We start from the raw sequence: 27,489 nt of genomic DNA, 5'->3' as shown, positions 1-27,489 counted from the left end.
ACCTAATATTCAAATATTTTTAAAGCATTTTATTCATAAAATAACAATAGCTACAGTTTTCCAGGAAAAAGTGTATTTTGCTGACTAGTGAATGTTTTAAACAAATAAAGTGAATTTTTTCTTAGCTCTAAGACAACTTTAAGAAGCAAAGTAAGAAATAGATTGTAGGAAAGCAGGGAATGGTGTCCTGTGGTACTAAGAATTTGATTTGTTCTATCCCATCTATATTCTTTTCCCATCTTGAACTCCGAAATCTATTTTTCAGTTAAGGTCAAGGAATCTGTTACTGAAAGTCACGCAGTGTTAAGTTATGCTGTGGAGGAAGAACATACATATTTGGGTCCATCTGTGAAGCCAGATGATAAGGTTAGTAATGTCTTAATGTTCACTCAATTTGGCTTCATATTCTCTTTAGTTTCCAGAAGCTATATTATAACATTAAAGTCTGTTCTCTGAGATCTGCTTTTACCGAAGTGGATCAGTGATGAAACTAGCCAAATCTGAACATCAGAAGGCTTTCCAGTCTGTCTCATGCATGATCTCTGCAGTTCTGAGAAGCAAAACTATAAAACATTGTAAAACAATAAGGGCATATGTCTGGTGTGTGTGGGTGTGTATGGGGCTATGTGTGTGGGGGTGCATGCACATGTGTTTATAGATAACAGTTGTAGGAATGAATGAGATTGGGGGTTGGGGGTACGTATGTATGTCTATGAAAAAGCTTAATCATTTCTGGGCAATGATGAAAAGGTTTTACTACTGACCTTTGTAACTATGAAGGTTTCTACACTTGACCTGAGCTCAGAAATGACCACTGCTGAGGTTTGTGATTTGGGGTTTTCCTAGATACCACTGGCTACATCGTGGTCTAATATTCCCCTTAATTTCTAGGCTAAAACACTTTCTCATGAGCCATTATCTTCAGTAACCGTTTCCACTGGGAGCCTTTTAAGTTATGAAAACACAGATTTGAGCCTTATAGATCCAGGTAATGTGTAAATGTTTATAAATAAGTTGAAAGACCAGCACCAGTTGAGTTGCAATACAGTGGTGGAAGGAAGCATTGGTTTCTCATGATACACGGTGGGGGACTGTTTCTCTAAATCTCAAAAGTAAAGTATGGCCGGATGTGGTGGCTCATGCCTATAATCCCAGCACCTTGAGGTGAGAGGATCACTTGGGCCCAGAAGTTTGAGACCATCCTGGGCAACATGGTAGAACTCCCATCTTGACAAAAAATACAAAAGTTAGCTAGGTGTGGTGGTACATGCGTGTAGTCCCAACTACTCAGGAGGCTGAGGTGGGGGCATCGCTTGAGCCTGGGAGGTCAAGTCTGCAATGAGCCATGATCGTGCCACTGAACTCCAGCCTGGGCAACATAGTAAACCCTGTCTAAAAAAAAAAAAAAGTTAAATATTCACACCCAGTAAACATTGGAGTTTATGGTATCCCAAACGTTACTGGAAGTAACAGGGATGCTCTGTGGATCCCCAACAACACTTTGAGAAGCAGTTGCCAATATATTTGTCCATTCAGTGGAAATGTATCTGGGCAAATTTCATGGTTGTACTGATCTCTTAGCAATATGTATTGCCATGCTTCTTCACTAAAATATGTCTGTAACCCAGTACAGTATGTCTGTAAGGAATATTCCGTTAAAAGGGATATAGTGTCACTGTGAATTACGTATTTTCATTAAACTCAATTTTCAGAGTCATTTTCAGAGCACATGGATGATAGCGAGCAAGAACATACCACTGGTAAAGAAGAGGAAACTGATATTTTAAGTTCCATAGTTCCTTCAACACAAAATACTTATCCACGGCAGAACTCTTCAGATGGTCATAAATCTCTGTTGCCTGAAGTGGACGAAACTACATGTGGTCACACACACTTTCAGGAAATGATAGGCAAGTACATTAATGAAGCAAATATGATACCTGAAAAAAACAGATTTGCAGGGTAAAATAATGTTAAAGCAATACTTTTATGTAAATTGTTTTAAATTTTCGCCTTTCATCATTTTTAATTTTATGCAATGATTGTTTGAGCTTCATGTTCTTATGGCCTGCTACAACACAGTTATACCATAGAAAATATTCAGGGCATTTAGTGGGAAAGGGGATCTGGAATCAATTAGACAACTGAGGCACATGTATAGGAGATTAATTAGCAAATCTTCCTTTACCATTGCAAAGTTAGTTATTAGGGCTGAGGCAGTATTGCTGATAAATAAGAGCAGGATCTCAGAAATCAGACAGATCTGGATTTGAGTCAGAAGCTAACCATTTCCTAGCTGTAAAACCATGGACAAATTACTTTTTCATCTTTATAAAAGAGGAATGTTAGAGATTAAATGAGATAGTGCACTTAAAAGCACAATGTCTGACCCACACAAACACTGAATACAGTGAGCCTTTTTTCCTTTTTTAAGCTTAGACTGAAGCAGTGATTACATATGTCCTTTTGATCCTAATTAGCCTCATAAGGCTGTAGAAATTGAAATTTATATTTATCAGAAGTTTGTTCATGCCTGTAAGCCTAGCACTTTGGGAGGGTGAGGCAGGAGGATTGCTTGAGCCCAGGATTTCAAGACCAGCCTTGACAACACCAAGACCTTGCTTCTATTTAAAAAAAAAAAAAAAAAAAAAGAGTATAATTAAATTTTTCTAAAAATAAAACTTAAAAAGTCACTGAGAGGATCCATATTTTTGGATCTTTGAAATAGTCATGATAGAACTTAAAACGTGCTGATCATGGAGGGGGAGAACTGAAGGTTTTTTTTTGTTACACTGGAGTGACCTGAAAATAAGCATTTATGAATATGTTCTTGTTACTCCTTTTCTAATCTTTACTTTAAAAATATATTTATGGTTTTTTTCCCTCAAAAATTCCAACAGTTGACCTTGACTTTCCAGAATTGGAACATATTTTTCCTAATCTGCATCATCAGCTGTTTAAACCCTTAGAACCACATCCAGATTTTGACTTATCATCATCATCCTCTAGGATTTCTCCAGACAACAGAGACTTTTACCAGGTATATTAAAGTAAATGTCCCATTGCAGTGAATATCTAAAAATAGTTTTAAGCCATTTCTTCTACTGGAACAAGAGTTCTTCTAAACTTAAGCCTAGAATCACATGGAAAGCCAGGCACAGTGGCTCTTAGGGAGGCCAAGGCGGGCAGATCACTTGAGGTCAGGAGTTTGAGACCAGCCTGGCCAACATGGCAAAACCTTGTCTCTACTAAAAATACAAAAATTAGCCAGGTGTGGTGGTGCACACCTGTAGTCCCAGCTCCTAGGGATACTGCAGTGGAGGGATCACTTGGGACCAGGAGGCGGAGGTTGCAGTGAGGTGAGATTGTACCACTGCACTCCAGTCTGGGTGACAGAGCCTGTCTTTAAAAAAAGAAAAATGAATCACATGAAAAACTTTAAAAAAGGAGAAAATCCTACTACCCAGACTACACCCTAGACCAATTAAAGCAGGGTCTCTGGGAGTGTTCAGATAGTATTAACTTTTTTTTTTAAGCTCCCCAGCTGATTCTAATGTGGAACCAACATTGAAAACAGCTGCGTTGGGGCAGGCATGGTGGCTCATAACTGTAATCCCAGCACTTTGGGAGGCTGAGGCGGGTAGATTGCTTAAGGCCTGGAGTTTGAGATCAGCTTGGCCAACATGACAAAACTCGTCTCTACTAAAAAACACAAAAATTAGCAGGGTATGGTGGGATTCCTGTATTCCCAGCTACTTAGGAGGCTGAGAATCACTTGAACCTGGAAGGCAGAGGTTGCAGTGAGTTGAGATCACACCACTGCACTCCAGCCTGGACAACAAAGATTCTTCCCAAAAAAGAGAAGACACATGCATTAGAATTGTTTGTCCTATCCATCTTATCTCCAGCTAGGGAGTATGATGCCATAAAAGGCTTGACAACTTTTAATTGTGTAACATTTAAACAGGTAAATAGAATTTTGCAAGACTAAATATCTTCCTATACAGTCAAAGAAGCTGAGATTTAAACCTGGGTCTTTTTGCTTCCATGGCCTGATAGCCTGACATTTTAAAGTCTCTTTCATATTGATTGAAAAGAACTGGATTTGAAAAAGCAAATCATTACTGTCATAGTTAAGTGGTAATTAAGGAAGAGTAATATCAAAGGGACAGTGATTATTGATTCAATTGGTAATACCTAATCAGTATTTCAGCCTTTTCCTTTTGTTTCCTGTCAGAGATCAGATTCTTCATCTGAAAGCTACTGTGCTACTGGATCATCCAAAAGTACAATTTATTTCACAGCGTTGAGGACTGGCATGCATTCTCTGAATCAACAACCTGCCATTAACTTGGCTCATGTTGGAGCTCACGGTTTTGCTACAGAAAATATTATGGAGGGTATGTATGACTACGTTAGAAATAGTTAAATTTTTTTTCGTGACTTTTTTACATCCATTTCCTTAGAAATTATGCCTAGCACCTCTTGGTTTGTCTTTGCTCCTGTCCTCTCCCCTATCCTGAGTGTTAAAAAGTATTTAAATTACAGAAGTAATACATGCATTTTTTTTTACATGCATTTTTTTAAACAATACTGAACATTATCAAATAAGAGTGTTGCCTCTGTTCCTCAATTTCCTGACTTCAATCATTGTATGATAGTTAACAATTTAAGTATTCTTTTTTTTTTCCTTGAGGTGGTTTCACTCGTTGCCCAGGCTGGAGTGCAATGGCAGGATCTTGGCTTACTGCAACCTCCACCTCCTGGTTTCAAGCAGTTCTCCTTCCTCAGCCTCTCAAATAGCTTGAATTACATGCATGCACCACCACACCCAGCTAATTTTGTATTTTTAGTAGAGAGGGCTTTCATCATGTTCGTCAGGCTGGTCTTGAACTCCTGACTTGAGGTGGTCTGTCCTCCTCAGCCTCCCGAAGTGCTGGGATTACAGGTACGAGCCACCACGCCCAGCCAGTTTTAAGTATTCTTAGGCCAAACATAGTGCCTTACGCCTGTAATCCTAGCACTTTGGGAGGCTGAGGCAGGAGGATCCCTGGAGCCCAGTAGTTCAAGACCAACCTGGGCAACACAGAAAGACCCTTTCTTGGCCGGGCATGGTGGCTCATGCCTGTAATCCCAGCACTTTTGGAAACTGATGCCAATGGATGACCTTAGGTCAGGAGTTCAAGACCAACCTGACCAATAAGGTGAAACCCCATCTCTACTAAAAATACTAAAATTAGCAGGGCATGGCACCTGTAGTCCCAGCTACTCAGGAGGCTGAGACAGGAGAATTGCTTGAACCTAGGAGGTAGAATTTGCAGTGAGCTGAGATTGTGCCAGTGCACTCCAGCCTGGGCAATGGAGTCTGTCTCAAAAAAAAAAAATGAAAAGCCCTCATCTCTAAAAAAGCAAGTATTCCTCTTGAGCCTTTTGCACATTTTTTTTAATTGAGCCAGAGTATCACTCTGTTGCCCAGGCTGTAGTGCAGTGGCCAGATCTTGGCTCACTGCAACCTCCACCACCCAGGTTCAAGCAATCCTCATGCCTCAGCCTCCCAAGTAGCTAGGACTACAGGCGTGTGCCACCACGCCCAGCTAATTCTTCTGTATTTTCAGTAGAGACGGTTTTTCTACATTGGGCAGGCTGGTCTTGAACTCCTGACTTCAGGTGATCTGCCTGCCTTGGCTTCCCAAAATGCTGGGATTACAGGCATAAGCCACCTTGCCTGGCTTGAACAATTATATATACATACATACATAATTGAGATACACATGATGTACAAATTATACACACATAGTTGAGATACATCTTATTAAACTCATACTCAATTCTTATGGAAGAAAAACAGCCTCAGTTTGTAGCCATAGTCTATTAAATATTAATAGAAAAAGAAAAGATACTTTGTGTGAGCTGTAGTTTGAGAAATGACTGACCATCCTTATCTTTGTATTCATGTTTATACACATCAACTTTTATGTCTAAAATTGTAGGTAACTTGCAGTTGAATGATAAACTATTAGACTGGCGTATCCAAGTTTTACAACATTTAACAGTGATTAACTGATCTTTCAATTTCTAATACAGGAGCTGAACAATCTTTTGAACAGCTTCTGCCAGAATGCTCTTCACAGGAGGGGAGCCAGCATGCTGATCTACCAAGTATTTTTAGCATTGAAGCAAGAGATTCTTCCCAAGGCATGAAAAATCAGAACTTTCCCTCTGAAGAACATACTGAAATATTACAAAACAGGAAGAAAAGTGTTCATTTCCAGCTTTCTGTAGGAAATTTAAGTTCAGTCTGCAGTTCATCTGATCAGTTAAATGTTCAGCATACCACTCCATGTGGTTCTAACTGTAGTGAGTGCTCAATAAAACACCAACTAGAAAGCAGAACGCAAAGGATGGGCTTTGAAGAACTACCAAAAAGAGGGGTTGTTACGTTACAAAGTCAAGGACTCACTGAAGATAATAAAAATGAAAGCTGTCGGGTTTTAGACATACATCCACAGGCAGAGGAAACGGATTCTCGATTCTGTGTAAGAACAGCGGAGATGGGAACTTCAGTTCAGGCACCATATTCCTTAACTACTCAAAAATATTCTGAGAATTCAACTGAAAGAGACATTCCAAAAATCACCAATAAACTATCTGAAAAAGAACATTTGGAGCTTTTTGCAAGTTCTGGATCATTTTCATTGCAGACCTCTATACCAGTCTGGGTAAGTGAAATCAGTGTTGTATAACATTAAAGTTCCTTTTTGGGAAAATTATTTTCTTTTAATATTAGAGATGAGGATCTCGCTGTTACCTGGGCTGAATTCAAATTCCTGGGATCAAGGGGTCCTCCTGCCTCAAATTCCTAAGTAGCTTGGACACACAACATGCCTGGCAAGAAAAAATTGAAATACAAGCAAAACTTAAATATTCCCATCAAGCTTGTGATTACTGCAAATACCTAGCAAATCGAAGAAACCTAAAATTTTGAAAGCTGTCTTGAGAGTATTTTAAAAAGATCCTTTTTCCAACACCCCTGAAAAATGGTGGCTCTGCCTATGATTGATTCAGCACTTTTTCAGTGTTGAGCCTCATTGCAGTGCACTGAATTCATCCATTATTGGAATAAGTACTGTTATTAACACTGTTCCTCATACCAACTAACTCAAGTTTATCCTTCCACAAATAAATGTAACACATCTGTTTGGCTGCTTTTGTTCTCATTCAGTGTTTAGCAGTCAGTGGTTCCCATTTGGTAGCCACCCAGGGATATCCACTCCAGTTCTGCACAGCTCCAGCCAACCTGTATTTATTTTTGCCAAACACTACAAGCATTTAGGTTTGTAATCAGTGTCATACTATTTCACCCCCCTCCCTAACGTTGGCTCCAGTATTTCTACAACTAAATGTTGGAGTTAGGGAAGCCTAATGAAATCCCCAACTATTGCTTGTTTTCCTCCATTAATGTACATTTTCACATTTAGGTACACTTGTGCAAATTGTGCATTATATACAAAATGAATATGTAGGGCTTTTTTTTTACTGTTTTAAGGCTACTTTAATTTGACATGGTTTTCCTTTTAATTGTGCTTCACAGGAAACAGAATCTGGCCATGGTATAATGGAAGAGCCAGAACTTACTTTAGTAAGCACCAGTGATATCAGTATTGCTGAAATAGATTTTGCAAATTTAACCTTAGAAGAAAAGGGAGAGGATGAAGCAAAAAGCTGTTCACAGGTAAATTTAATCATTCCTTATATTTTAGCCCATTATGAGCAAACCAGTTGACTGTCTCTTATCTGATAACTTCAATTATCAGATGTTACTTACTGGAAGGGATTATGCTATGGACTTAAATTTAGTTCAGGGCTCCAGTTTAGTAGACACCTTAAGACCTGACACCCCCCACCAGCTGTCATTTGTCTTAAGCCTTCATCTGTCAATGACTGTGCATTTTCTTTTAATCCGCACTCCAAATTATGCAAGACTCTGGCAGAACTAATTTTGTTATACAACTAGTGTTATGGTGCCAAGTTGGAAATTTTATCTAAACATATTTTAAGATACTGCAAAATGGCTTTGGAACTGCTAATTTTACAAGGGTAATTAGGGAGGCAATAAGAGGAATAAAAATCATTGAATTTTCTCGTGCTACCTAAACAGAGCCCTAGAGGTGTGAGGGCAGTGGAGGGTGAATTGTGTGAGCCCAGAAGTTCAAGACCACCCTGGGCAACATGACAAAACCCCATCCCTAAAAAAATACACAAAAATTAGCTAGGTGTGGTTTAGCTGTAGACCAAGCTACTCAGAATATTTAAGCTGCAGTGAGCCGTGATAATGTGACTGCACTCCAGTCTGACAACAGAGCAGGCCCCCTTTTAAAAAAATGTGTTATTTAAAAAAATGTAATAAAACTTTATCATTAGGTGAGTGAGTTTCTGCCTCTTGTATCGGAAACAGAAGGCTCAGATTATCCAGCTGTATCAGAACTTTCCATAGAAAAACCAAAGACAGCATCTACAGGTAAGCCTTTTATGGGCCCCACACTTCCAATATAAAGTAAACACTTTGCCTATTCCTGTCGTTAAGTTTTTTCTCCCAACAGAAAGTCCTCCAAGGTTTACACCTATATCCGGGAGCTTACAAGAAGCGTTTATAAACAGAAAAAAAACATTTATGGAGAGATCCCACCAGAGGCAAAAAGAAATAACAATCAAAGAGAAACCATCTATAGGTATGTTGAATTTTTTAAATCTTCACCACCTCCCTGAAATGTTTAAAGCCTGATTATAACTTGATTTCACATTTCTTTCCTCAGGTTCATCTGTGAGTCATCTAAGGGGTGTGAATAAAGTCAGAGCACTTCCTGAAGACAGAAAGACTACACAGGCTCTCAGGCACCAAAGGAGTCTAAGGTATTGTTGGTTTTTGCAGCGAGTCATGTTTTCTGCAATGTTTGTCTCTAACTCTATAGAAATTCTTTACAGGTTATATAATCAACTAGCTGAAGTGAAACAACAAAAGGAAGAAAAAGCAAAACAAGCAGCTTATGCCCAAAACAGAGCAAGGGCAAAAGAATTCCATAAGGTGAGTATAACTTAGGGGGAGAAACCTAATTTTAAGCCTGAAATACGCAACTGTAACTGCAAAATTTTTATTCCTTCCACAGAAAACATTAGAGAAACTTCGAGCCAAAAATACATGCTGACTTTTAGAAACAGTGTAAAGAGTTTTTTTTTTAATTGTGTATATTTAAAGTCAATAAATTTTTATTCAAGGAATTCCATGTTGTGATCTCTTCCACTGTCCATCAGAGTCACTTTAGATCCTCTTAGCCCTGAAGAAGAAAAATTTTGATTAAAACTCTTACATGGCAACAATCATGGATTATTAAGTAAGTTTTGTATCTCCTGGGGAAAACATAGCACCAACATAAGAGTGCTATGGCATCCTATAGAGAACTTCCATCTTTGGTCACAGCGTGAAGAGCTCTGGGTTTCACAGCCTCATGAGCCCTCTTTGAAATGACCTATACAAATGTCTTTTCTAATGCATATGTACCTTTTTAATGAAGCTGATGCTTGCTTTAATCCAGTTGTCCTGTCAGCCCTAAATAGTAATAAAAGTAAATTTTACATTTCCAGAGATGATTGTACACAGTGAGTGAACATGAATGAGTCCTAGAACCAGCCTAAGCTAACTCTGGTACATACAAACTGCTTAGTTATTAGCAATCCACAAGAGTGACAATACAGAGGCAAAGCACATCTGCATGATTCAAGAGATCTAGGCTGCACTGCCTAAAGAATTTTAAAATCTCATTGATACTAGGGAAAAAAAAAACATGTGGCTCACATTATATTTGTATTGCATTTCTATTACAGTTAATCAAATGTTCCCAATAGGCTGATTGCTAGCAAGGTAGCAGATATAAAACCTACTGGGAAATTTTTTTTATGGTCATGTCCACAGCAAATTAGAAACAGCATTCTAAAAGCCTTGGTAATGACCATTACGCCCTTGAGCAAACAGCTGATATTAAGATAAAAACCATTACTTGCCATTAATTTATTTTGGCTTCTGTCATCTCCTTTTAATACAGATATACTGATGAAGACTTCAAAATTCACCTATGGAAAAATGTTTATCTCAAATTAAGGTCATTTTTAATCAATCATCCCATGCCCATTCACATCTGAATTTGCTCTGTGATCACATTTCTGGCAACTTCTCTTAGAGCTTTATAATCTTCTCAAATACAAGGAAATATTTAATGTAAATGGATGTTCAGAAAGGCCATTTTCATTCAGCCCATTCAGAGCAGTTGAACATTTCGCCCATCATCATAACATCATTAGTAACGAAGTTTAAACACACAGTAACATAAGCGTAGTCTTTTTTTACTCCTAAGTGGTGATAAGCTGACCACCAGATTTGGTTCCAAGCATTACTAGATAATAACCTAAAATAACATTTTTAGAAAAGCTAGTATTCAACAAAATAACCTACATGGCCTTTTAAGTAATGAATTAACTTACCAGGAATCTTTGGGATCTACTTTCTTCAACCAATTTACTTTAGGGTCCTAGAAGTTGAACTGTACAAAGAATAATTATATTTTGACACATGATCTAAGACACAGTCGTACCATATTACAATGTTTCAGTCAATACATAACCTACAAACAGTGGTCTTATGAGATAAAAGTTGAAAATTCCTTATTTAAATGTTTAACACTTTTCTCCTACGTATTTTACTCATAAGCATAGCAAAATGTTACAGGTCTCATTGTCACCACTGCAATATGCATACAGTGGTGGAAGCATAACCTGTCTCAATTTAGCCACATTAACTATTTTTGGACACCATGATCAGCAGTGCCCATTCTCATCTAGAATGAGGCTTTGTAAAAGTTCCTTTCAAGCTCTGTAGTGTATTTGTATGAAGTTCTTGTTATGCTGGCAATGCTACCTATCAACAGGGGGAAACAAGTAGAATCAATATAAACAGAGAATCTTACCTTTTTATTGTAGGTGGTGGATCTGCCTGGTTCCAATTTGACACCCTGGAAAAAGAAAAGCGCTGCTTACTGTTTTAGAGTATATCAGAATGAACACTCTGAGAAACCTATACAAATACTGTATCAATAGAAATACCAGGTTTAACAAGCACAAAGCCAAGAAAACCAACGATGCCAGATACTGAATTTCTATAGCACTGACCTTTGAACACCCTAGCAGGAATAAACTGCTGAGTGCAGATACCATGCAGTGCAATAATAACTGAACTGTACAACTTTCGTAGCCCCAAATTTGCAATGTTGCTGCTGAGAAATGCTTTCACAAACCTCTCAATTTCAGATTCCTCTAACAGGTTCAATATTTTGACCTTTATTCCTAATTGTCAGTGTAATACAGAAAACTACATTAACTGCATTTTAAAGCTACAACTCTCTTTGCCCAGTCTCTCTATAAAACTTACAGATGGAATACATACATGTAACTTAACAGATATTACAAACGTCAAGCTCATTTAGAGACGAGGTTTCATCGTGATAGCCAGGATGGTCTCAAAATCCTAACAGGTGACCTGCATGCCTCTGTCACCCAAAGTGCTGGGATTACAGGCATCAGCCACGGTGCCTGGCCACATCAAGCTCACTGTTGCTCAAACTGCAAATTAGGCAAAATTTGTTTAGATTCAACATATCCATCCCGGTTTACATGACTTCAGGATGAAATACGTGTAACTGCCAGTTGAATAATGATGCAAAGAAAAGTTTCATTTGGTAGTCTAGACAATGCAGTCTTTTCATTTATTTCCTTCTCTATATAAATTTATATATAAGGAAATCTGCCCATTTCTATTATACTAAATCTTGCATTAAACCATGACATCCTCTACCTCATTTTAGATTATGCAGATTCAAAATAATGCTGTATGCTTCAAGTAGAAAATCCATATATAAAAATTTATAGTAGATACATAGTGATAAATATTTTTGCCAGTATCTAATTCTGTGTTATACCTGAAATATTGGGATGATGTACTTAACTTCTATTTTTCATTTTCAGTCCTTGACTATTATAAGTTAAATATTTTACTTACCTTTCAACATGAATGAGTTCAAATCATATTCATTCCTATAGAAAGTACCAATTAAAGATTTAGAAAGGATACCACATTTCTAGTTACTGAAACTAAAATCCAAATAAAAATTTAAGATCTAGTTTATAATGTAACCATATCCAGCTCTATCAGAATTAAGTTTTAGTTCATGCCCATATCATTCAGCAGTTGAACAGTTAAATTCATCATCTGAACTGTAATCATATTTCCCAAGATGATACTGTCACCAATTAAAACTTACCTAAGCATTTACACTCAAGAATAGTACAGGTGTGGAAATATGCCAATACCTAAGGTGAAAAAGTAGATTATCAGGTCTTTCATACATTTAGTAGCTGTCATTTTTAAACTTTTAGCAGCTGTCTTGCCATTCCTTTCCACAGATCTAACAATAGTCCTGTGAGTAAGGTAAACCACAGAGTTACTCTATGAGGCGTTTCCAACGACGTGCAGGCTACAGGAAAAGCCCCGTCGGGATAGACCTCAACCACTATACAAAGTGTTTTTTTAAAGACACAATATCTGCCATGTCTTTTAGAAAATCATGTAATTCTTGCTGAATCATTTAAGCCCAGGGGTTTGAGGCTACGGTGAGATCTACAGGATCACATCTCACTGTAGTCTCAAACTCCTGGACTCAGTGATTCTCCCGCCTTAGCCTCCAGAGTAGATGGAGACCACAGGCACCACTGTGCCCAGCTAGTATTTATATGTATAAATAACGGAAGTCTAACACTACTCTATAGGTATGAGCAGAAACTGCGATATGCCCCAGTCTCTTACAATACTGCAAACTGCAAAAACTTTCTATCATGTTAATCACAAAAGCAATCATTTCACAATCACATTGTCAGGATTTTCACCAAGCTGCTTAGGAGCCAGAGTACAGAATGATAAATAAAAATGTTAATTCTTGGCTCAGTCACATCATGACTTTGGCATTATATAACTTTTAATCAAACTCTACATCATTCAAATTTATGAATTCTTATGACCTGTGTAATTATTTTTTTGAGACGGAGTCTTGCTTTGTCACCCAGGCTGCAGTGCAATGGCAGGATCTTGGCTCACTGCAACCTCCATCTCCCGAGTTCAAGTGATTCTCCTGCCTCAGCCTTCTGAGTAGCTGTAATTACAGGCCCATGCCACCACACCTGGCTAATTTTTGTATTTTTAGTAGAGACAGGGTCTCATCTTTTTGGTCAGGCTGGTCTCAAACTCCTGACCTTGTGATCCAATCACTTTGGCCTCCCAAAGTGCTAGGATTACAGGCATGAGCCACCGAGCCCAGCCCATTTCTATTATACTAAATCTTGCATTAAACTATAACATCATCTATCTCATTTTAGATTATGCATTAATTCAGAATTATGCTGTATGCCTCAAGTAGGAAGTCCAAAGTTCTGATTACTGCCACAAACTAACAAATTCAGAACCCTCTAATGCTTGCAACTAAAATGAATCTGACACATCACTATAAAATGTGTGAATCTAACATTCCTTTCTTTTCAGAAACCAATTAACTGGGAATTAAAAGCATGCTACAGTTTTCTCTGAATAAAATGAAACTTGATTGCCCTGACAACGCACTATTGATTTTCTACACATAAACAAATACAATCTGAAAACTAAAATTGAGACATACCTTTAACTCCAGACATGATGTTCTCAAGATAAAAGCCTTTAAAACAAAAAGCCATCTTAGGTATCAACGTGAAATTGGAATGCAAAGTAATACTGCTGAAGATTTCCTTCATATCCCCTCATGTTTATTCTACAGTCCGAGAATCAATCTTTCTAAATTAAGAGACACGGTCTGTCTTTGTTACCAAGGCTGGAGTACAGTCAAAGCTCAGTTCAGCCTCCCAACTCCTGAGCTCAATCCTTGTGCCTCAGCCTCCCCTTCCTGAGTAGCTGCAAGTACAGATACATGCCCCAATACCCAGCTAATTTTTACATTTTTGTGGAGATGAGGTGTTTGTTACTTTCTTGCTCAGGCTGGTGTTGAACTCCTGGCTTTAAGCAATACTCCCACCTGGGTGTGGGGGGATTCCAAACTTGAGCCACTGCACCTGGCTATCAATACTCCCATCATAATATCCCTTCTTATATGTATCAGAACTCATACTGAACAATGAGTTCTGGGTTGCAAAAGAGGATTTATTTTTTGCACCTATCCATGTCTTTGTCCACAAGTTAAACAAAAACATACGTAAGTGCAGTCCTAAGATGCATTACATAGCATAGTTAGTTCTACCACGGTGATCAAAACAATGAGCATCAGGGTAATCATTGTGGTTCTCCCCACATACACATGTTAAATAAATGTGTGTGCCTTCTCTTGAATTAACAATAATTAAAAATGGTAGCAGAAAGTAATATTAGTTTGGGCGTGGTAGCTCACAAAAATAAAAAAGTAGCATTAATGATATTCTAAATTTGGGAAGGGAAATGAGGTTATTACAATACTAAGCATCTGACAGGTCACTTTCCTCTGAATAAAGCGGGGATAAAATTAAAACATTTCAAATACCCTCTTCAAGATGGTTGGGTGCCAAGTTATTTTATCTTTGTCTAACATTTCCTTTACAAAGTTAAGATCGCTGCACTTCATTGTTTCAGTGCTCATAGGACACCTGTAAGCTCTTAACAGAAATCAACTGATAATGTATTTTCCCTGGTGGGTTTTGTTTTTTTTTTTTTCCTAACTGTTACTACTTCTTCACGAGTTTGTTCCACAAACTTCTACAAGGGGTTAAAAGATTTTTGTTATAAAGTTGGTTTGAGAATTTCTTCACCACCAGACTGGTACATATATCCACATTTATCATCTTCATTCATTTCTATGAAGTCACTTTTTTTCTATATGCTTCACCTTTGACATTCATGATTCTGTCACATTTTCAGGCCTCTCTGTCCAGTATTTTTGGCTTTTGTAGCTCTCTTTTTAGACAAAGCAGCTTCTTCAGTAGTATCCTCTTCTTCTAAGTATACACTCAGTCTTACAGGGAATTCAGAACTTACTATGAAACTATCCCCCTGCATAAAACAAAACAAAAATTACAGATTAAGCAATAACTCCAATGGTTTAGTAATTACATATAGCGAAGTGCACTGGATTACTTCAGATAACCTAGAGACTTCATGTGGATGTCAAAAATCCAAATATCTGCTTGTTTTTTCATTTGATATCCTAACTAGCAATATCACATATTAAAATGTTATTAAAAATAGTACTGAAAACCCCATATTATTTTTATCAAGTTTCTAAAAAATTACTATTTTCCTTCTTGTATTTCCTGCGGTAAACTTACTCAGCTTTTCAAAAAGGTTAACGAAGTGTAATACAAAAACTAAATACAATTCCTCCTGTACGTACCAACTGCTGCGTTCCCAAAATGGAACAGGAAAAAAATAGGTCACTTACTGCCAATTTGATATCACATTCGTCATCTTCAAGGTGTGTTGCATCCTCATCTTCTGCTCTGTAATATTAAGATTTATCATCATTGAGATGACAGAATCTTCTATGACCTAATTAGTTCTTATATTCCACTCTGAAATACAACTGAAACTGCAATACTAGTCAAAAGAAACAAAACATAGAATTTCTAGATGTCTTGTGTGCCAAATTTGGCTCAAATATAACAATCCCAACAGTCCTGCTCTGTATCTTTCTCATTATTGAAGTATAACTGTATTAAAGGCAAAATATGAAGCAATTAACACAAAAATTTAAATAATGTTATAACCCATTACCAAAGTATTTCACAGGATTCCACTTACGTTGACTCCTCAATAGGAGAAATGGATCCCTCATCATCCAAATATTTGTATCTACGACTATCAAAATCTTCATTTTCTAAATCTTCACCAACATTCATTTGTTTCAAGGATTCTTTCAGATGGTGTTCATATTTCAGTTTTTCAATGTAGTTAAAAAATCCTCTTGCAACAGCTTGCTATATATATTAGAAACATCATATTGTATGTCATGACTTAAGGTTTTTCTTTCATGACCCACCAGGTGCCTATGTTCAAAAAGGGCAACAAGCACCTTACCAAAGATTATCTTAATTTTACTCCCTACTTGCAGACATGTCAAATGCTGATCATTAAAATTCACACTGCAATTATAAACTTTAGACCTAAGGTGGTACCAAGGAAAAGTGAAGTACATATCTTGTCACGCCTGGGACTTACAAAAACAGGAGTAAAGTTTTTTGTTTTTAGACAAGAGTGTTGCTTTTAGTGCAGTAGCTCGATCTTGGTTCACTGCAACCTCCGCCTCAAGGGTTCAAGCAATAATTCTGCCTCGGCCTGGGACTACAAGTGTGTGCCACTGCACCTGGCCAATTTTTTATATTTTTAGTAGAGAAGGGGTTTCACCATGTTAGTCAGGATGGTTTCCATCTCCTGACCTGGTCATCTGTCTGCCTCGGCCTCCCTCCCAAAGTGTTGGGATTTACAGGTTTGAGCCACCTCACCCAGCCAGGAACAAGATTTGTAATGTTTACTATAACCACCTTAAACTTAAGAGATTAATATGTATTAATCCTCCCAAATAAAATTTCAGATTCTGAAAAGGGATGATAAATTAACTCTGCATTCATTCAACATCCAACTCTCAAATATTTAAAAAATCTACTCCTAAGTATTAGGGTGTCAGGCTTAGAATTATCTAGGCCCTAAGAATATAACCACTGAACATGAGGCATGTGTGGGTTTAGTTTAAGTTACTGCAAAAACATTTTCAAATTATGTGAGCTTTTGTTATCCCCACTGAGATCCCAGGAAACCATTTGAGTTTTAGGGTTGTGTTTAAAGACCTGAGATGGGATGAGATCAAAGGATTTTATACAAAAAGCCTTGGAGCACTATCTTTTAAATTTAGCAAAAATGTAGTCACTGAAGAGATAAAAGTTTCAGTTGAAGGATGGGGTGGACTTTAGGGGGAAGTTAGTGTAAGAGTATCAAAACTGCAGACAGTGTATTGCCAGTATATCTTAAACAATTCTAAATTGGCCAACAAATCATTTTGGGCATTTATGTGTATACATATATATGTAAAATGATGACTCACCTCAAACGTTAAAATTTTTTTCCAAGGTGGCTTTTTTTCATTCTCTGATTCTAAAAATGGGAAGCCAGGTCCTCTACTTCTAAACTGTTTCTTCTTATCTATCAGCGAGCATAAAGGATTTCTCCTTCCTTCTGGTCTTCCCCTTGGTCTTCCTGTTGGCTGGTACCTCTTTTTCTTTTTTTTGTACCTCTTTTTCCTGTTCTTGAATCTTTCAAAAATAGCTTTCATGGTCAATGGTATTGGTTCAAAAGATGAGTCACTTGATGAATCACTTGCTTGAACATTTCCAGGTGTACGAACACATTTTCTAATGGGGTTTCTTTGCCCCCGTTTAGGTGAGTAAGGGACACACTGAGTTTTAAATAAGCTGCTATCAGAAGAGTTATCACTGGAAAAATGGAAAAATAATTTCATTTACTTTCTTACTGAATACCAGTAATTACTTACCAGTAATACCCAGTCCCAAATGTGCATTTCTTCCAAGACCAACTCGGGAAAACATGACCAGAATTAAATTTTTTTTTAAAGGATGGACTCAGAACCAACCATCCATTAAACTCCTAACCACCCTATTTAAATAGCCCACAAAGCCACATCTCTTATTAAGAAGAATTTTGTGGACATCGTCTTGCTATCACCCAGACTAGAGTGCAGTGGTACAATTACAGCTCACTGCAACCTCAAACTCCTGGAACCGGGGGCATGCTCCTGTCTCAGGCTCCCAAGCAGCTAGCTAGGACTACTGGCAAGCACCACTATGCTCATCTTATTAAAAAATCATGTATCTTTCAAGATAATGTATGAGCTCAACCAAGGCTGCATGGTTCACTGCTAAAAGTGTCAGAGTAAAACAGAGCCTGCCATACAAAAACAGGATGATGAAGTCCAGAAGAGACCCAAAGAATAAACATTTTCTCTAAGAATGTGTCCCATTCACTTTTTGAATTAAAACTATTTGCAATAGTATTATATCAATCTATATAAACCAGATAAACTTGGAAGGTCAGTGAGATCTGGTTTTCCTTCTTTCCCAATTCCTGAAAATTACTGTAATTCATTACATATAATAATTTAGTTTCTCAAAGTAATTCAGATACAATATGACTGAATCCACTCAGTTCTCCAGTAAAAATCCACTTACCTTTGATTTGCAAGTTCCATAGCATCAGATGTTACATGGTCAAGAGAGTCTATTCCTGATTTATTCATCAGTTGCTCTGTTTTAAAGTTTTCTGAAATTGTGAAATTTAGTAAATGTGACAAAGCTTCCCTAAATATTGACACAGTATCTACTATAATGTTCGACACAGTCAGACTATGCCATTGATTTTAGGCAAAATCATTTACCGGGCTTAAGCTGCTTATGCATTTCAGATCAATTTCTTAAAAAAAAAAAAATCCAGAAATTCTATTTCCAGATTTTCAGTTTTTACCCTCTATTCAATGCAACAAGATTCCAAAAAAGGACTGTCACTTCCAACAAAAGCATCTTTCAATATAAAGTTTTATCATTGGCCACATATTAACATATAATTACCAATACAGTATTAATATACAATTAAAAGCCATTTTCCAACATCGAAGGGGAATTCCTAAGGCAAAATGTGCCCTATATAATAAACCAGGAAAACGATCTCCATTCAGTAGACCATTTTAAACTCCTGATCACGTCTCCGTTGTAATTCCAAGATTCCTCATTCATTTCTAGATTCATTTAAGTAACTTAACTTTGTCATACTGTATCTTTGCCATTATTAGTGGAAACTGACAAATTCTGAATTCTCAACTTTTCGATAAACTATCAATCAAAAAAACAAAACAAAAAAAAACCTATCATAATTGTCTCTTCATCTCCATAGAGTATACAACATACAAAAAAAAAAAGGCAACATACAAAAAAAAAAGAAAACGATTCCTTCTCGTAAGAAAGAGGTTGGTCAGAATGGCTCATGCCTGTGTAACCCAGCACTTTGGGAGGTCGAGGCGGGCGGATCACCTGAACCCAGGAGCTGAAGACCAACCCAACCCAGTCTCTACAAAAAATACAATAATTAGCCAGGCTGGTGGTACGCGCCTGTGGTCCCAATAAGGAGGCTGAGGTAGGTCGATTACCTGAGCCTGGGAGGTGGAGGTTGTATGTAGTGGGCCTCAGCAACAAAAGGAGCCCCTGTCTCTACAAAAAAAAATTCTTAAAATACTGGCTAGGTGTGGTGGCTCGTGCCTGTCCTCCCAGCCACTCTGGAGGATCGCTTTGCAGTGAGCCGAGATTGCACCAGTGCACTCCAGCCTGGACGACAGAGCAAGAGCCTGTCTCAAAATAAATAAATAAAATAAAGGAAAAATAATAGGCATGGCAACAAAAATAAAGATAACTACTTATTTCACTACTATCTTTGCCTTAATCATTCTCTTGTTTCATTCCGTAGTTTCTTGGGACGCGACATGAGTCATTACATATAAATCCTAGGATAAACTAGCAAAATATTTCAAATATAGGAAAACGATAAGGTCACCAAGAGCTCAGATTTCTTAAATGCCCAACGGACCCCTGTGGTAATTTCCTGTTAGAATGTAAGGTTTTAGTTTCTTAAGCACAAGATTCTACGAAGTCATTAAGTATCGAATGCTCAAAAACAGTATTCAACAAAAATCTGGTCCCATGCATTAATGGTATACTTGCGTTTTGTTTTTGTTTTTTTTTTTTAAGTAGGGATTATCAAAATAAAGCTAGCTCAATAATCACTTTATCTAAGTTTTCTGGAAGACACTCCTACTTAGGTGTGGATGCCTCTGCCGGGATTCAGCGATTCTTAAGAGGCCTCGTGGGCAGAGAGGGGCGCTTTACCCGGATCTATCGCTGTTATCACCAGCGCGTCTGTCCCGGCAGCGCCTTACCTCAAGAAAACCGGCGCTAGCAATGGCTATCTCCCATGTATGAAGGTTAAATCATTTAAATCACGTGAGGAGATTAAACTCGTTCACAACACATTTTAACACCTCCATCTCAAGATATAATGAAGGCCGCCCACACTGCGTTTGTGTGGGCCTCCAGCCGCTTGGCGCTGACGGGCCTGCAGCTGCGAACCCTTCACCCTCTCGGCCCGACCTCCGAGACTCGATCCTCCGGACCAACGCTAGGGCCGCGGAAAACCCCGTATCTGTAACGCCTCCCCCGGCTGCCAGGGCCGGACGGCCTTGCCCTCCTGTCTACCTACCCAAAACTGCCTCACACCGGCCCCAGCTGCGCACTTAGTGACCGTAACCCATGCCTCTGGCCAAAAACCCGCGACTGGCCTGCTGCGTGAGTCCTGAAGACCTGCACTCACCAATCTCCCGACCTCGGCCCTCCAACTCCCGAAAACCAGCTTGCGTCTGCCAACAGCGCAGAAGAAAAGGGTGTGCAATCCCCGCGGCCCAGATAATAGCGAGGCCGAAATCTCGCGATACGACTTAGCATCCGGGAAGTAGGCAAGCGGCGGAAGGAGAACTGGAGGCGGGTAGCCATTTTTCTTGCCGCGCGGGGAGGAGCGACTAACGTGGGCGGAGCTCCAGCTCGCGTTATCTGAGGAGGCGGGGTTGGCTGAAGCGAAGATCAGGACTCTGGTGTGGTCTTCCGTGACCCATTCGGTGAGTGGAATAGCCAAGAGCATTTCGGCAAATAACAAAAAGAAAACGTGAGGTCAATTGAGAGTGGGTAAGAACTGCGAGGAAACAGCCTCTCAGCCCAGTTCGTTGGCAGTGGCTCGCATTTGCTGAGCTGTCGCCTGGCTTTCTAAACCTGGTCCTGGGTGTGTGGCGAGGGTGACGGGTGGGATATGTGCGTGTTTTGTCGTACTGTGTCTGCTTTTGCCTTCAGACACCTTTGTGTGTTAAAATATTGGGAAGGCTCATCCTTTGACCATGACTCCAGGTGTGTAACCTTTGTGCTGGACGCCAGTGTTACTCCTTAGCACGCCCACTTTTGCACCTGTTTCGTGACCTCCCCTTTCTGCCTCCCGGAAGTTCGCTAACAAGTCACAAAGGAGACCAGTAGAGGATTTCTTTTTCCTGAGTTTCCTCCCACCCCTAGTTCCTTAACCAGTTCCTGAGTTAAGATTAAACCCTGTAAAGTGGTTTCGTGGGTTTTTTTTTTCCCCTCCCAAAGTAATTTTAAAAAGGAATGAACTGGTTTGATTTTTCCGCTTTCAAAATTCTTTTTTCATATGATAAACCAGTAAAGCCAGTAGAGCTGTCTAGTCTTAATTTATAGTGCACGGCATTTTAGGACTGGATGGGCCTTAAAAGTAATCTGATCTCTTTACCCTACTTTGCGCCATAACTTGGACAATTCCAGGTATAAAAAGTCCAATCCCTTAGGGAGTCCACTGCATTTGATCCACAGGGTCTGTGCAGTGACCAAGCTCCAATACTGGTATGACATGTCACTCACTGCCGTACTCAACAGCAAGCCTAGCTGTAACATTTAACTCATAATGCAGAATCACTGAACTGTTTCACATTTCATTTTGTCTGTCTGTCTGTCTTTCTTTCTTTTTCTTTCTTTCTTATTTCTTTCTTCTTTCTTTCTTTCTTTCCTCTCTTTCTTTCTTTCGACAGACTCTAGCTCTGTCGCCTAGGCTTGAGTGCAGTGGCGGGTTCTCAGCTCACTGCAACCCCCGCCTCCCGGGCTCAAGAGGTCTGCCCACCTCAGCCTCCCAAGTAGCTGTGACTACAGGCGTCCACCACCACACACAGCTAATTTTTTTTTTTTTTTTTTTTGAGACGGAGTTTCACTCTTGTTACCCAGGCTGGAGTGCAATGGCGCGATCTCGGCTCACCGCAACCTCCGCCTCCTGGGTTCAGGCAATTCTCCTGCCTCAGCCTCCTTAGTAGCTGGGATTACAGGCACGTGCCACCATGCCCAGCTAATTTTTTTTTTTTTTGTATTTTTAGTAGAGACGGGGTTTCACCATGTTGACCAGGATGGTCTCGATCTCTTGACCTCGTGATCCACCCGCCTCGGCCTCCCAAAGTGCTGGGATTACAGGCTTGAGCCACCGCGCCCGGCCACACACAGCTAATTTTTGTACTTTTAGTAGAGAACAGGTTTCACCATGTTGGCCAGGCTGGTCTTGAACTCCTGACCTCAAGTGATCCGCCCGCCTCAACCTCCCAAAGTGCTGGGAATACAGGCATGAGCCACCGCGCCCGGCCACATTTTGTATTTGTTTGTTTTATAGAGATAGAGTCTTGCTCTGCCATCCAGGCTGGAGTGCAGTTGAAGCAGGGTATTTCCCAGACTTCTTTGCGGGACTTGCGTCAGGGGTGCCTGGCTTACTCAGCCCGAAGCTCTCAACCCCTCGCAGGAGGGGGCGCGCGAGTGAATGGGGCTGGAAGCCAGGAACTCTGCTAACTCAGGCCAGCTGCGCTGCACCCCTCTTGCGGGGGAGCCTGGGGGTAAGCAGATGCTAGAGCCAGAGCAAGCGCTTTTGGGCACCAGCAGGAGCGAACTGCATGCAGGCCCCTCAGCAGCGTCTGGGGGATGCCCACGACCCCTGAAGATCCACAGCCTATCTCACAACCTGTCATGCTTGTGAAGTTTTAAGAGAATGTCTGCATAGTGTCTACTGGTGTCTGGTATATAGTGTGCACTCAAATGGTAATCAGTTTATTTGGGATAGTTGGCCTACCCCTCCAGGTGTTACCTCTGCAGCTCCATGTCCCTTCTAGATGCTATTTTTGGGCCATCGACTCCCACCAATTAGGCAGGAAAATATTGTTTGCCTCCATCTGGCACCAGACTGTGCTCCTGGAATTTATGTGAGAACCTAACTCCTTTCTCAGCTCCAACTCTAACGTTCTCCACACCTTCAACACACACATAAACACACACATACACATGCTACCACACTGCCTGCTGTGCTATCAGCCTGCCTGAAGTTCACATCATTTTAGGATTGGACAGGCCTTCATAATTTAAATTTTGGATGGGTCTTCATAATTTAAATTTTATTATGAAAAAGTGATAGTCTAAGGAACTCATTTAATTTTTGGCCTAAATGTCAACTATAGAGTAGGAAGCACAAATATCTGTTATAGAAATACTTAAGTCCTATGTACATTTAGACACTTATCCACAAACCCCTAATAAGTATCCCTAATAAGTACATTTCTTTTTTTTTTTTTTTAATCAAGTTATTTTGGTCAGAAAGTATCTCTAATAAGTACATTTCTAAACCAGTTACTCAAGCTACATCCTTCCAGGATTGGACTTTGTTCCTATTTTGATAGGGACATAAACAAACAAGTGACCTACTTTTTTACTAAAGTAAAGAGATAGTAAAGGGAATAAAATTAAGATTACATTTCAATTTTAACTTGTGTTTTTATCCCTACTGCCAGCGAAAGTAAATGTTTTATCATCATTATAAATGAATATACTATTCATTGTGCAGATTTTGACATATTCATAAATAAGTTATTACCCAATAGTTGCCTGATAAAGAATGTGATAAAATGTTAACATTTGGGAAATATGGGTGAAGAATATACGGGAATTATTTGTATGTAGTGTCTGTCAATATGAAATTATTTAAAAGAAAAAAACTGTCTCATTCCTGAACAATTATAAATTATTCAACCCAAAACTATGTTTAAGATATTTAAGTATGATTATATAAAATTTGAGATCCTTTATAAACAGTTATATATATTTTTTTTGGGAGATCAGATTACATCCATTAAATCGTGAACAGTAACAGCTAGTATTTGATAAAGTACTAAGACAAATATAGCATCATAAATGTATGCAATAGAATGGTTATAAAGGATATATTGTTGGAAAGTACCAGAACTAGAATCCCAGTTTCTAAGCAACCTATGAATTGCTGGAAAATTAGAAAATAATTTTGGGAGAATATTTCAAATGGCTGAGGATCACCTTTCACTTGTTAAATAAGCATGTTAAGGGCAGAGGCCATTCAGATTAATGAAGTGTTCTATTAACAATTTTAACGAGAACTCCAGCAGCACTCTTAGAAACACCCTTAAGAGTCTTGTCTGTGTTCCTTGTTGTGACTGGCCTGGAGGCTACCTCATATTACTTATATTTTTCCCTGACTTCATTTTATCTCCTCCTGCTTGCATACTTCATCACTGAACACTTGAGGTAAGATACTAATCTCTATACATATATACCTATTTGTTATAAAGTAGACTTAGCATATATTTTTATTTATCTTTTAGTTGCAAAGATAGAAAAGCATACTTTTAAATATCAAATTATAATGGGTTACATTATCAGATTGAACCAAGAAAATATGTTTATTTGTAAATGAAAATAAAAATTTGAATTTCAAAGGCTAATCCATTCCATAAAAGTTTCCATTTCTATTCATAATTTAAATTTTATTTTGAAAAAGCAATAGTCTGAGGAACTCATTTAATTTTTGGCCTAAATGTCAAATATAGAGTAGAAACACAAATACCTATTATAGAAATACTTGAGAGTCCTATATTTACTATTATCTGCAACCATTTAAACACTTATCCACAAACCCCTAATAAGTACCTTTTGCTTCAAGACCTATATTCCGTAGACCAACCGTTAGAAAATTGGATGTTTACTCCAGATATACGCTTTAAAAAAAAAGTGAATCAGCAGGAGCAGTGGCTCACATTTGTAATCACAGCATTTGGGGAGAGGGAGGGGGAGGATCGCTTGAGGCCAGGAATTCAAGACCAGCCTGGGCAACATAGTGAGACCCTGTTTCTATTTTTTAAAAAAATTCATTTTAGGCTGGGTGCAGTGCCTCACGCCTGTAATCCTAGCACTTTGAGAGGTTGAGGTGGGCAGATCACAAGGTCAGGAGATCAAGACCATCCTGGCTAACGTGGTGAAGCTCTGTCTCTACTAAAAAAATATATAAAAAATTAGCTGGGCATGGTGTGGTGGCATGGGCCTGTAGTCCCAGCTACTCAGGAGGCTGAGGCAGGAGAATTGCTTGAACCCGGGAGGCAGAGGTTGCAGTGAGCCAAGATCTCGCCATTGCACTCCAGCCTGGACAACAGAACGAGACTCCATCTCAAGAAAAAAGAAAAATTATTGAGACTTAGGAGTTCTCCAATAATAATAAAAAAAAAGAAGAAGAAAATAAAAATTAGTTTTAAATTTTAAATTAAAGTATTAAAAGGTCACTTGTCTGTTTCTCACTTCGAATATTAAATGTTAGAAGCTGCGTTTGCCTTTTTGTGAAGATAGAACCTAAATGCCGTTTTGTTCTTTTTATATGTTTCAATGCTTAATGTTCATTTCCAGAACAGAAGCTGTTCGTACTTGGTGCACTGTGGACTCTTGTGATAATTAACCAAGAGTAGCTCTATTTGTCCAATCGAATACCTAAAGAAGAAAGAAAATGGCTTGTATTGAGTTTTCTTTTCATGTGCCAAGTCTAGAAGAGCTTGCTGGAGGTAAAAACAATATTAACTTTGGATTTTTAAAAATTATCCCAAGAGAAAATTCTTTTAAAAAGATTCTAACATCAGGCTGAGTGCAGTGGCTCACATCTATAATCCCAGCACTTTGGGAGGCTGAGGTAGGTGGATTACCTGAGGTCACGATTTCAAGACCGGCATGACCAACGTAGTGAAACCTCATCTCTATTTAAAAAAAAAAAAAAAAAAAAAAAAGATTCTAAGATCTATCTATATCTTACTACGTACCTATATCTATCAAAATAATACTTTTGGTACAGAATTCATTTTCCTTTTCAGCATCTTTTCTGCCCCATTTTTATTGAGAAAGTCCAAAATTCTGTTCCTCCAAAAAAACTGAATTTATAATTTATATATTCTTTTTTCTTTTACTTATAGATTATTGATACCAACTTTACAAGATGAAAATGACTAGTAATCCAAGACTTAAGTGTGTGTGATGCCCAGAATCGAACAATTTTGCTTTAACTTTTTTCACTTACATTATTCTTTAAATATATATCCTACTCTTGTATGTTAATCATGTTCCCAATGTACTTCCCCTCCCCCACTGATAATGACAGACTGCCAGTGAACTTGCTTTGATTTCTGTCTGTGTATATTTTTATATATTTCACCTTGTTCAAACAAGTATTTAAGGCAGTTTCCCAAGATAAATTAGGAGGGAAGATAGGTTAAAAAAAAAGGAAAATAGAAACAGTACACAAAATGAAGCCAAGAATAGTACTAATCCAAAGCTGTAAAGTCTATAGAATACCAACCTTTATTTGACAACCTATAGGTTCTGTTCTGCTGGAAGCTATAGAACCTTCCCTTGTTTCTCAAAATGTGTTGTTCTGGTAGTTCATCTGTCATTCTGATGCGATTGAAGTCAAGAAATAGACTCATTTTTGCTTTGTTGTGACTTTTCCTCTTACAACCTTTTTCTCATCCTGATTGAATGGTAGCTAGTAAACAATCTGTATTGTTTGGCCTATATTTCTTCATCAGTCTGTCTTTCCTGATATGACAGGGCAGCTAGGAATTTTTTCTTTTTCTTTTTGTAGACTTAGGATCTTGCTATACTGCCCAGGATGCTCTTGAACTCCCGGCCTCACTTGATCTTCCTGCCTCGGCCACCCAAAGTGTTGAGATTATAGGCATAAGCCACCATGCTTGGACAAATTTTTTCTTTGATTGCTTTTCTAGAACCTGTTTTCACTTTTGTGTTTGTTGCTATTTTCCTTCTATATGTGCAAGATATGTTTAGTAAAAGTAGAAATTTTGTGGCTGGGCGCAGTGGCTCATGCCTGTAATCTCAGCACTTTGGGAGGCAGAGTTGGACAGATCACTTGAGGTCAGGAGTTCAAGACCAGCCTGGCCAACATGGTGAAACTCCATCTCTACTAAAAATACAAAAATTTGCTGGGCATGGTGGTTTGTGCCTGTAATTCCAGCTACTTAGGAGGCTGAGGCACAAGAATTGCTTGAACCCAGGAGGCAGAGGTTACAGTGAGCCAAGATCACACCACTGCACTTCAGCCTAGGCAACAGTGCAAGACTCAGTCTCAAAAAAAAAAGAAATTTTGTCAGAACTTTTAATCCTTAAAAGTACACTGGCCGAAGCAGTGGCTCACACCTGTAATTCCAGCACTTTGGGAGGTCAAGGTGGGCAGATCTCTTGAGCCCAGGAGTTTGAGTGCAGCCTGGGAAACAAGCCAAAACCCCATTTTTACAAAAAAATACAAAAATTTGCCAAGCCTGGTGGTGCCCGCCTGTAGTTCCAGCTACCGGGGAAGTTGAGGTGGGAGGATTTCTTTTTTTTTTTTTT

The 27,489-nt window shown here is 38.7% G+C and overlaps 3 protein-coding genes and 10 non-coding genes across 19 annotated transcripts in view; 4 read left to right on the top strand and 9 right to left on the bottom strand.

Annotated features, from left to right (window-relative positions):
• The window catches only part of CEP295 (centrosomal protein 295), a 60,020-nt gene extending 50,748 nt beyond the window's left edge, over positions 1-9,272 (top strand). The window contains 13 exon segments of the mRNA XM_017498420.2: positions 266-366; positions 892-988; positions 1,713-1,945; positions 1,947-1,962; positions 2,919-3,040; positions 4,238-4,400; positions 6,085-6,719; positions 7,592-7,732; positions 8,422-8,518; positions 8,601-8,729; positions 8,814-8,910; positions 8,983-9,082; positions 9,165-9,272. Coding sequence (XP_017353909.1) covers positions 266-366; positions 892-988; positions 1,713-1,945; positions 1,947-1,962; positions 2,919-3,040; positions 4,238-4,400; positions 6,085-6,719; positions 7,592-7,732; positions 8,422-8,518; positions 8,601-8,729; positions 8,814-8,910; positions 8,983-9,082; positions 9,165-9,203 — 1,970 coding nt within the window. The 3' untranslated portion in view covers positions 9,204-9,272.
• On the top strand, positions 477-556 carry LOC119466927. Its single transcript, XR_005195440.1, has one exon. It is a non-coding gene; the product is annotated as a small nucleolar RNA U2-19 (small nucleolar RNA).
• LOC119466926 lies at positions 735-804 on the top strand. The gene has a single exon (XR_005195439.1). It is a non-coding gene; the product is annotated as a small nucleolar RNA U2-30 (small nucleolar RNA).
• TAF1D (TATA-box binding protein associated factor, RNA polymerase I subunit D) lies at positions 9,126-20,725 on the bottom strand. 7 transcript variants are annotated; one of them, XR_005195432.1, is made up of 12 exons: positions 20,534-20,725; positions 18,349-18,439; positions 17,208-17,595; positions 15,911-16,086; positions 15,552-15,609; positions 15,000-15,163; positions 13,770-13,805; positions 12,104-12,414; positions 11,016-11,060; positions 10,534-10,592; positions 9,557-9,604; positions 9,126-9,332 (listed from the first exon to the last, which is right to left on the bottom strand). XR_005195432.1 is itself a non-coding variant. In XM_037727838.1 (7 exons), the coding sequence occupies exons 2-6, from the start codon at positions 18,414-18,416 to the stop codon at positions 15,020-15,022; spliced, it is 834 nt and encodes a 277-aa protein (XP_037583766.1). In that variant the 5' UTR covers positions 18,417-18,439; positions 20,534-20,725; the 3' UTR covers positions 13,336-13,805; positions 15,000-15,019. The 7 variants fall into 7 exon arrangements, 2 of the variants coding, with proteins under 2 accessions (XP_037583766.1, XP_017353906.1); XR_001816423.2 differs by lacking the exons at positions 9,126-9,332; positions 9,557-9,604 and adding an exon at positions 10,051-10,125 and having other exon boundaries at positions 12,104-12,138; positions 12,366-12,414; XR_005195431.1 differs by lacking the exon at positions 9,126-9,332 and having other exon boundaries at positions 9,395-9,604.
• LOC119466935 lies at positions 9,395-9,526 on the bottom strand. The gene has a single exon (XR_005195446.1). It is a non-coding gene; the product is annotated as a small nucleolar RNA SNORA25 (small nucleolar RNA).
• On the bottom strand, positions 9,886-10,007 carry LOC119466924. The gene has a single exon (XR_005195437.1). It is a non-coding gene; the product is annotated as a small nucleolar RNA SNORA32 (small nucleolar RNA).
• Positions 10,277-10,349, bottom strand: LOC119466933. Its single transcript, XR_005195444.1, has one exon. It is a non-coding gene; the product is annotated as a small nucleolar RNA Z40 (small nucleolar RNA).
• LOC119466923 lies at positions 10,767-10,899 on the bottom strand. Its single transcript, XR_005195436.1, has one exon. It is a non-coding gene; the product is annotated as a small nucleolar RNA SNORA1 (small nucleolar RNA).
• Positions 11,132-11,270, bottom strand: LOC119466934. Its single transcript, XR_005195445.1, has one exon. It is a non-coding gene; the product is annotated as a small nucleolar RNA SNORA8 (small nucleolar RNA).
• Positions 12,248-12,319, bottom strand: LOC119466929. Its single transcript, XR_005195442.1, has one exon. It is a non-coding gene; the product is annotated as a small nucleolar RNA SNORD5 (small nucleolar RNA).
• Positions 12,482-12,612, bottom strand: LOC119466925. Its single transcript, XR_005195438.1, has one exon. It is a non-coding gene; the product is annotated as a small nucleolar RNA SNORA18 (small nucleolar RNA).
• On the bottom strand, positions 14,220-14,345 carry LOC119466928. The gene has a single exon (XR_005195441.1). It is a non-coding gene; the product is annotated as a small nucleolar RNA SNORA40 (small nucleolar RNA).
• A 3,162-nt stretch (positions 20,726-23,887) lies between the features above and the next one.
• The window catches only part of CUNH11orf54 (chromosome unknown C11orf54 homolog), a 20,104-nt gene continuing 16,502 nt past the window's right edge, over positions 23,888-27,489 (top strand). Inside the window, exons 1-2 of the mRNA XM_017498421.2 lie at positions 23,888-24,354; positions 25,504-25,655. Of these exons, the coding sequence (XP_017353910.1) occupies positions 25,601-25,655 (55 nt within the window). The 5' untranslated portion in view covers positions 23,888-24,354; positions 25,504-25,600. The remainder of the gene's footprint in view (positions 24,355-25,503; positions 25,656-27,489) is intronic.

The sequence above is a fragment of the Cebus imitator genome, unplaced genomic scaffold (genome assembly GCF_001604975.1).
Source record: "Cebus imitator isolate Cc_AM_T3 unplaced genomic scaffold, Cebus_imitator-1.0 Scaffold241, whole genome shotgun sequence".
NCBI classification, from domain to species: Eukaryota; Metazoa; Chordata; class Mammalia; order Primates; family Cebidae; genus Cebus; species Cebus imitator.
Note: the sequence above shows the minus strand (reverse complement) of the source record. Positions and strands in the feature narration are given on the sequence as shown.

Bases quoted from the DNA above. Each gene is read 5' to 3' on its own strand.
- TAF1D (XM_037727838.1), bottom strand. From the start codon at position 18,416: ATGAATAAATCAGGAATAGACTCTCTTGACCATGTAACATCTGATGCT. The intron at 17,596-18,348 runs GTAAGTGGATTT...CCATTTTTCCAG, and splicing joins ATGGAACTTGCAAATCAAAG to TGATAACTCTTCTGATAGCA. The intron at 16,087-17,207 runs GTGAGTCATCAT...TAATATATATAG, and splicing joins AAAAAATTTTAACGTTTGAG to CAAGCTGTTGCAAGAGGATT.